Source organism: Epinephelus fuscoguttatus, linkage group LG5 (genome assembly GCF_011397635.1).
Source record: "Epinephelus fuscoguttatus linkage group LG5, E.fuscoguttatus.final_Chr_v1".
Lineage (NCBI taxonomy): Eukaryota > Metazoa > Chordata > Actinopteri > Perciformes > Serranidae > Epinephelus > Epinephelus fuscoguttatus.
This window is the reverse complement of record NC_064756.1, coordinates 37,041,419-37,050,798: the sequence shown is the minus strand read 5'-3', so window position 1 is coordinate 37,050,798 and position 9,380 is coordinate 37,041,419. Positions and strand designations below refer to the sequence as shown.

The following is a 9,380-nucleotide window of genomic DNA, read 5'->3' as shown; positions in this document are numbered from 1 at the left end:
CAGTTAACCTGTTTACCTGTGGAATGTTCCCAGTCTTTTGTTGCCCCTGTCCCAACTTTTTGGAACATGTTGCAGCCATCAAATTCAGAGTTAGTGTAGATTTTACAAGAAACAATACAGTTTGTCAGTTTAAACATTAAATATCTTGTCTTTGGACTGTATTTATTTGAATATAGGTGAAAAAGGATTTACAAATCATTGCATTCTGTTTTTATTTACATTTGTCACAGTGTCCCAACTTTTTTGGAATTGGGGTTGTAAAAGGAAACAAGGATTAAATCCAGATGTCAAATCAAGAACAGCATGGAGAGACCCACAGCTTTTCTCAAGTTCAAAAGCATAATTTGGGTAATGCTGGTGTCGATCATCTTAACCTGCTTTGAAAATCCATCGCCAATCATTGACATCCCATTAATAATTCTTTTTATTGTATTTGTGAGAACAGAAAAAAGCTGATTTCACAGCTGCTGTGGATGTGTTGGGGATAAATTTGTGAAGAAAACTTTGACATAAATTTAAGTTAATAAACAGCATGTTTTAATGAAAGAGAACTCCTTTGCTTTCTAACATTCAAAGCATCTGTAATGTTTTAACAATACAGCATTTGGGTTACATATTAGTTTGCTTGTTTGAGATACAATAAACTTTAAGATATAAAAATAGTAGCATTTAAAAATATTCTGAACATTAAAAGAATACCTGCAAAATGACCATTTGTCTATCAATTGCTCACCATGTGTTACACTGAATTCCTGAGAAAACTGTTTTTCTCGCATGCCTTCATGGTGGATGGAGAGTCCAAAAAAAGCAAACATTCTTTATGAACTGCAGACATTAAGGACCACGTTTAACAACTGCAAATTTATATCAAAACATCTGTTTACAACTCTCACGCAACTCATACAGTATAATCAAAGTGTCACTTATCCAGTCGTTAACAATATAAAAGACTTCTGCCTATGAGTGGCTCGCCCTGAGCAGGTGCGTGTGCATGAGCTCTACTTAAAACAGGGTTCAAACTACACCTATGCCCAGGCACACTACTCAGCTGTATATGAGACTGTTTGTACTGATGCTTTATATCCTTAATGTTTTAGCAAAAATGCACCTGTTTGAGAAGTACTGAGCATACAACGGGATAAGTAAAGCGGTCCCCATTTCTTCAATTCATGAAGAATGTTCACCTTTTTTGCATTCTCTGCTCAATGTGAAGGCATGCCACAAAAACACAAATTCATGGTAACAAGTGGTGCGTGATAGATATACAAATGGTCATTTTGCAGGTGAAGTGCTCCTGAACTTTCCTCTAAATTTCCCAATCTGAAGCTGACAGATCTGCCCACCCTAACCTGCTCATATAGGCCTATGAACTCTCTTAAGTATTCACATTGAAGCAGCTCCACAGCTAACATGAACTCTTTGGTAAAGACTTAGGTGGAGGCACACAGGACCACACAGTGAAAGAGTTGCTGTGAGTGTAAGACTGTGCGGTTGGACCTTCTCATTCAGCCTGTGAAGCAGAGTTTGGACCAGGCTTCAGGAAGAAACTCCTCTTCTGTCTCGTCAAATACACCTTCTTCCCCTCAGCTGCCTGGCAGTTCAGCTGTCAAACCTCCTCAGTCTCCTCAACCTGATATCCTCAGCTGTAGCCTCCTCAGAGAGGTGGAAACCATAGGGAGGAGGAGCTCCTCTCTGGCTGCTTTGACCTACAAAACAAAATGTTACTAGATTTATACACTTTAGATTTTGGCTGACTCTTACGCTGAGTAGCTTTGACTGTAACAGGTAGGTTTTAGAATTCAGTGTTATTACAACCACCAGTAAATCCTCCCTTACCTCTGTCATTCAGACTGTTCCTAATGGCCGCCTCTATCTGCTCTTCCTCTGTCATTCCACCAGTGTAAGATGCTGTAGGATTTGCTTCGTAACCCGGTGGATACTGATGATTTGCTGTGTAACCTGGTGGATACTGATGACTTGCTGTGTAACCTGGTGGATGCTGTTGGTATCCTGAGTATCCTCCACCAGTGCCACTGTAGCCTGCAAATACACACATGCACACATGGCACAAATATTGAAATTGAAGATCAAACGTGTTAAAGGTTAAGGCTGGTGTATTCTCCAGCCCTCTCATTGTCAAAAAAACCTGTGAAAACACCAAAATCTAAAATGTGTTCCAATTTCCCGATACTGTCTGTGGAACTCTGAATGTTCCTACAAAAGATCTTAATCTTTAAAACAATCTTTAGAAGCTGGTCACTAATGTATAGGTTACTCAATAAATCATAAATCATGTGAAATTAAATGTGTGTTTCCCCACGATGCTTGTCGCAGGGAGGCTGCTAACTATGGTGGCAGACATAAAAATGTGAAAACCGAAATAGTCCTATCTAGAGCCAGTGCTTAATTTGTCCGTTCTAGGCTACTGTAAAAATATGGTGGTGCAACATGGTGGTCTCCGTTGAGGAGGATCCACTTCCTGTGTAGGTATAAACAGCTCATTCTAAGGTAACAGAAACACTATTCTTATTTCGAGATGATTATTGTTATATTATTTCATTATATTCCACGTGTGCCAATATATCTACCTAAATCCTACACACTGGACCTTAAAAAAAAAAAAAACCCTGTTGGGGTCCCTAATGGAATAAGCTGAGGTACCACAATATTTGCAGTCTTAAGTTTTTCTGGAAATCTCTCTCTTCAGGTCACAGACAACACACTCTTCTGCTGTTATAAATGTATGAACTGAGTGATCAAACAAACAGGTACAATCAAAAATCTGTGTTGCAGTTTAACAACTTCAAATTCTGGAAAGGCCTTTGGATGTTTGGGTACCTGAAGAGCCTGAAGAGTTGTAGTGTGCACCGGGCCAGGAGTTATAGCCATTTGACGTCACAAACTCTGGTGAAAATATATAAACAGACTATTACAGAGTGTTATTAGGTAGTTGCTGAAAATGAGGGGTCTTGAGGTAAGAGCTGTACATGACCTAAATCACATCTAAATATTACTTTATCAGGCTTTAAGACCAGAATTACCACCCCGCAGTTATGCCTCAGTGCACCAGTCATGCTTCTCTTACAGATTACATCCATGTCTGTAAAACATGGATGCTTCAGACACATTTGTACCCTAACAGCACAGAGGATGTATATAATCAGCACAGTTTCAAGATAAGTGTTACCAATTCAGTATCTGACCAAATGTCTTCCCTTCTGTTTCTGAGTTATGACATTGATTAAAAAAGAAAAAGTGTTTTATGGAGATTATGATGATGTCACTGTGAAGTTTACCTTTGACCTTTTGAATATCAAATGTCATCAGTTAATCATTTTATCCTATTAGACATTTGTGTGACGTTTTGTCATACCTAGCAAAGGAATTCTTGAGTTACAGCCAAACACATGTTTTGTGAGGTCACAGTGATCTTGATCCAAATGGGCGTTTGTGTCAAATTTGAAGAAATTCCCACAAGGTGTTCTTGAAATATCACATTCACAAGAATGAGACAGACAAGGTCACAGTGACCTTGACCTATGCCCACTAAAATCTTATCAGTTCATCGTTGAGTCCAAGCAAACTTTTGTGCTGAATTCGAAGAAATTCCTTTAAGGCGTTCTTAAGATGTCACGTTCACAAAAATGGGATGGATAGACAACCCAAAAACATAATGTCTCCAGATATCATCAGTGCAGAGGCATAAAAAATTATTATTTTCTCACCTGCATCTTTAGACTTTTTAAATTATAGAGTGGACCTTTGAACAGGTTACAAGGACCTCAGTCCACAGAACTGCAGTCAGCACATACAACAACACAAAAGCACATAAATTCAGACCTGCACATTTTTTCATGATGGCCTTCAGTGGTCCAGAAGTGTAGAGTAGACCCACCAGGATACCTGCCAGGTGACCAACAAAAGAGGTCCTGAAGAAACAGAGCATAGATTAACTCCTAGCTAATGAAACACTGCCATCTAGTGAACAATTAAAGTCATAGCATCTGACAGCTTGTAGTACTAGGAACACTTAGTAATTGTCAGCTGAGACTAACTGTGTGCTAAGTGAGGGGTACATCAGTCAGTGAAGCGAGGGAAAAGAGGGTGGGAAGTTCCCAAAGTTCAAATGGTAGAAAGGTTACCCTTTCCCTGTTTGTTCTGCGCCTGTAGCTGTGTAGACGTGGGCTAGAGGGGAGTTAATGTGTGTTGGGTCATGGAGGGTTTTACTGGCCTTCTGTGGGTCGTGTTGATTGTATGAGGTCAGTCTGATTGGTAACTTACCCAGGTGATGTAAGGTGGATCAGCACTAGCTCCACCCAGCTAACATAGCGATTAGACACAGGGAAACTCATCACATAGGTCACACCTCCCGGGTTGTAATGGTTACTGAGCACCTTCAGACCAAACAGCACTCCTAGAGACAGTCATATGTACAAAGATTAATTCACAGGGGAAATAAGGAAATGTCACCATGACAGGACCAGAGCAGTTGGCTGCATGGTTTGAGGACATACGATATATGGGCTGATATACTAGAATGTGATATTGCTTTTCTACTCCTTCACAGAAGAAAATGCAAACAAAGAAAGAGTCAAATCTTTTTCACAAATTACACTGAACATCTTTGGGACTTTTGGTCTGTACCTGAGAAGCCAACAGCACAGGTCATGCTGTAGGACTGGTCCTGGGTGAGCTCTGTTAACAATGCCTCCAGCAGCAGATAGACCAATCCCGTGAGCAGAGAGAAGACCGACAGCAGGTAAAGGAACCAGGGTCCTCCCAGCCGTCGCTCCAGCTTGGTACCTTTCCAGAGGAAAGACACCATGTTGAAGTAGAGATGCCAATCATCAGCATGGTGCAGCGGGGACAGCAGCAGGCGGCGCCAGTCGTTAAACCAGTATGCCTGCTGGACACTCACACAGGCCTAAGGATGGGATAGACAGGAGTATTTATATTAGTACTAATAATATAAACTTAAAGAGCAGTGTGTCGGATTTAGTGGCATCTAACAGTGAAGACTGCAGATTGCAACTGGCTGAAACTCCTCTTGCGTGCCAAGCGTGAACTCCTGGTTAAGATCCTTTCAGTGTTCATTGTTCAGGAGGTTTTTACTGGGAGCCAAATTCCTCTCTCTCTTCCTTTTCAAAACAAACAGACCAGGCGATCAAAGCCAGTAAAAAAAACAACAACTGAATAAAGCAGTTTGACGTTAATAATCTGTGTTTTTCCACCGCTGTTCAGCTCGTCTCGGAGGGGCTGCTAACTATGGTGGCTAACGCAAAGACACTAAAGGCCCAATCTAGAGTCAGTGTTTGGTTTGTCCCTTCTGGGCTACTTTAGAAACCTGGCGGTGCAGCATGACGGACTCCATGGACCAGGACCTGCTACCTACGTAGATGTAAACAACTCATTCTAAGGTAACGAAAACATCAGCAACTTCTCCCATTTGAAAAGTTGGAAGCAGCAAGTGTGCAAATTATAAATGCTCTCTCTCTTGCTCTATAATTTGTGCTGATTTACTGCATTACCTTCATCAGAGGTGCTGCAGGGAACAAGTACAGGAACACGTTGAGTCCCAGGACAGCCAGGGTGACTGGGGGAATGTTGTCCAGACCCAACTGAAACACCTGGGAGGCCAGGAGCATCAAGCCCAGATGGGATCCCCTCTGTCTGTTCCGCATACTGGAAACAGCCTGGGAAGAGACAACTGTGAGATTATTTTTCAGTCTCTTCTGCTTCACCACAAATTCATTATTGGAAGAAGCCAATGAAGACGATGAAACAAAAAACAGAGTTGTTGGACGCTCTGATTTCTGGGTGTTCCAAGGTCAAGGCTGAAAACTAAAGTGATTGTGCTTTTGCTGTTGTCGCTGTTTGACTCTGGATCTGCTACTCACAAAGTTGAGAAGACAAATCGGAGCAAATCTCTAAAGGCAACACACTTTTTTCTGTGACTTTACACTGCATTTTGTGGTTTACAACTCTTGTTTTAATATAGCATCCGCTCAGATTGCTTAACTTCCCTCCCTGTCTTTCCTACATTCTGTAAAGTATTTGTAATGTCTGTTTTAAAAGGAGCTATATGCATTAAGTTTGGTTGCTTGGTTAGACCTGTCACCTGACTCACATTTTGGGATCTGCCCACTGGTTTGATACAAAGGGATAATGTAAGAGGAAACTTGTGTATGCTCGATCTGTGCATCCACTGGACTTTGGCTTTTGGCTGGAGTAGTGTCCACTTAATCATGTGCCTATTAACAGCAGTAAACTCATCTAGCTGTCCCTACTACTTACAGCTCCAGCATTATTACCCAGCATAGAGCTGTACAGCGTTTACATGAAGGCACTACAATTCTATAGAGACTTTACAAAGTATAACTGGACTCATATATGATGTGACCAAAACTTCAGGGAGGCTTTTATCCCATCTTTGGGTCTCAGGAAGACGCATGGTTTGGAAGGGTAACTTAGCGGAGGAATTTCTAATAATTATATGTGAACAGTTGAACAGAGCAAAATACTGCACGTCAGCTAACGACAGCTAATAGCCTTACATGAAAAGTTTATGTACTTTGCAAAACATCATCATTTGAAAATAAAGAAGCCCCCCACAGAAAAACGTAATCGCAGCAAACTTACTGTCAGTTCGGTCGGCTATCGGGAAGCTCACACACCTGTTCCTCCTGTCGTTGACGCTTTACTAATGCTAATGCTAACGCTAACTTTAACCATGGGTTTTAATGTTACATTGAGGCTGCTTCAAACGATTTAACGCTCTAAGACGTATCTGAATCTACTCATATACATCTTAGTAACACGTCAGTAGAGTGTTTCTCGGTGTTTCATCATTTCTAGCACTTACTAGTGACTACCATAAAAGTTTGTGGCGTTGAGTCAGCTATCACGTGACAACAACAAATCTACGCAGCTGGCGCGAGCGCGTTGTGGATCCTTCTTCTTCTTCTCTGGATTTTTATGACAGTTGGCATCCATATACCCTGCATTACCGCCACCTACTGGATTTGATCTGTTGCAGTGTCCACCCAAAGGGATAGCATTCATGTCATCGTCCATTCCACATCTTGTAATCCTAACCAAGTTTACCCCTCTAAGTCCTTCTGTAAACTAAAAAGAAAATAAAGAGATTTCGTATTTGTTCACCAAACTTTTATGCCTAGCAATATTCTTGTAATTGAATTTAGTAATTATAATGAATTAAATCATGACAAATACATTATTTAAAAAAAAACTCTCAAAATCAGCAAATATGGCTGACAAAATAATTAACAGTAACATTTCTTTACTGAATCGATTATTACTTCGTGTTAACAAGTTAGACTGAATACTATACAAGTATTTTAATCTATCTTATTTTTAATATATTTTGTTTGCCATATACATTCAATAATAGAGTTTTAAAAATATAAATAATCTTTCATAAGAGGTTGGAGTGGTACATTAGATAAATTCATTTGAGATTAAGATAATAAAATAAGAGGAACAAACCTGTAAACGTGTTTTGATCTATGCATGTCTGCACACTAATTGTAGTTCCTGCTCTTTTCCACCAGAGGGCGCGATAACAGCCTACAGTCGTTATACTAATTTTATTTCATTTTATTATTTCAATGTTTATTTTAAAAACTAAAGCTCTTGTACTATTCTTATTTTATTATTGTGATATGTTCATTTAAAATACCAAAGCTCTTGCACTAGTTTTATTTTAATCATTTTAATTTTAAAAAATAGAAAGAGCCCATCACTGCCCTCCAGTGTTCACAGTGATAAACTACAGCAAGACAAAACATCAGGTTTAAATGCAGTAGACACTTCCCATCAATACTTTCAAAATAAATCTAAGTGACAGTAGCGATCAACAGTAACTTAAAGGAAAAACTGGGTTATAGTATGCACATTTGGTAGTAGGCTACTTACGGTGGAGCGTAAATATGACCTCTCACCTTATTATAGGACTTTTTAAATATTGACAACCAGTCAGCTGAAACAGAGTCAAGACATAATTAATGTTTACTTTAATAACTTACCATGGAACAAATAAAATCAAATGACTACGGTGCCAACGTGACATTAAAGTCTTCATGCTGCACATTAATAAAGGCTACAGAGGAGGTTGTACATCTCGCCTTGCTATATACTCTTTGGGTTCAATTACAAACACGTGTGTACCACACCGTCTCACACTGAATTATTCAGCAGCACAACTCCGTCAGCGGGATCAGCTTTTTCTCCTCTGAAACATGAGCCTCCTTGTTTACAGACCGACTGCAGCAGTTCCGGTTTTACTCACATAAAATCAGCATAATTGTACAGTTACATCCATCTCTGTCTCTCGCGCCTCCAATGATCACGAGCCGGAGCTGGCGGAGAGGCTGTTGCTATAGTGACAGCGGCACGCAGGGCAGATACAGGCGATGATGTTTCGTCAAGTCAGCGAGAGTTAGATAGACTAACACCGGAAAATAGATAGTTCTTTTTTTCAAAATAAAAGCGTAGGTTTGCCAGCAAGAAATACATTGCATAAATACATAAATGAATGGATGCATATTTTACCAAATATGATTAGCACAGTTGTTATAGCTCCATCTTTGTGTGTGTGTGTGTGTGTGTGTGTGTGTGTGATTGTGTGTGTAGTATAGATATATATAGTCTACATAAAACTAATACTGCTGAAATGCGTAGAGCAATTTGAATTATAGAGCTGCAGTTAGTCAGTTCATCCATTAGTCTATTAGAAATTTGAGTTAAAAGTCTTTGATAATCGATTGATTATTTCAGTCATTTTATAAGCAAAAGTCTCAAACTTTTGCTGGTTTGAGCTTCGTAAATGTGATAATGTGCTGCTTTCCTTTATCATCTCTGATAGAAAATAAGGAGCAGTACTGGGAAGGTTACTTTTGAAAAGTAATGTTTTAAACTGGGCAATAAAGCTAAAAAAATGTCTGGAAATAGGCTATGCCAAAAGATGATTAACAACAGAGGAAATGTTAAACTTTTTGAAAATAATATATCCGGATGTAACCCTTTTGTTATCACTAACATTTGTTTTATCAAACCAATATCAATCGACCTAATAGGAATAACTGAGCTGAAAGGCAACAAAAAGCGTGAACACGTGATAAAAGAACGTTTTCTTTTTTATGTTATGTAAAATGTAATGTAAAAGGACAGAACAGTGAAGAACAGAGGCTAGTGGAAATTAAAATTTGGGGAGTCTATGTGATTTAAATGTTGCTTAAATCATATTTGAGCGCGCACACACTAAAGATTCTTCTACAAAAACAATACAGTCTCCATGGTCAGGTGGGTTTATGTGCTGCCGCTGTGACTCTTATTTTGAAAGAGAGAAGCGGAAGTACTGT

At 39.5% G+C, this 9,380-nt stretch overlaps 1 protein-coding gene across 1 annotated transcript; it reads right to left on the bottom strand.

Moving 5' to 3' along the window:
- Positions 1 to 514: 514 nt before the first annotated feature.
- rhbdd1 (rhomboid domain containing 1) lies at positions 515 to 6,929 on the bottom strand. Its single transcript, XM_049577524.1, has 8 exons — positions 6,640 to 6,929; positions 5,529 to 5,693; positions 4,645 to 4,924; positions 4,282 to 4,414; positions 3,841 to 3,929; positions 2,839 to 2,904; positions 1,837 to 2,040; positions 515 to 1,706 (listed from the first exon to the last, which is right to left on the bottom strand). The coding sequence occupies exons 2-8, from the start codon at positions 5,679 to 5,681 to the stop codon at positions 1,600 to 1,602; spliced, it is 1,032 nt and encodes a 343-aa protein (XP_049433481.1). The 5' UTR covers positions 5,682 to 5,693; positions 6,640 to 6,929; the 3' UTR covers positions 515 to 1,599.
- Positions 6,930 to 9,380: the final 2,451 nt, after the last annotated feature.

Excerpts from the sequence above, each read along its gene's own strand:
- rhbdd1 (XM_049577524.1), bottom strand. The coding sequence starts at position 5,681 with ATGCGGAACAGACAGAGGGGATCCCATCTGGGCTTGATGCTCCTGGCC. Across the intron at positions 4,925-5,528 it reads CTGCAGCACCTCTGATGAAG|GCCTGTGTGAGTGTCCAGCA; the intron begins GTAATGCAGTAA and ends TCCCATCCTTAG. Across the intron at positions 1,707-1,836 it reads GAACAGTCTGAATGACAGAG|GTCAAAGCAGCCAGAGAGGA; the intron begins GTAAGGGAGGAT and ends TTTGTTTTGTAG.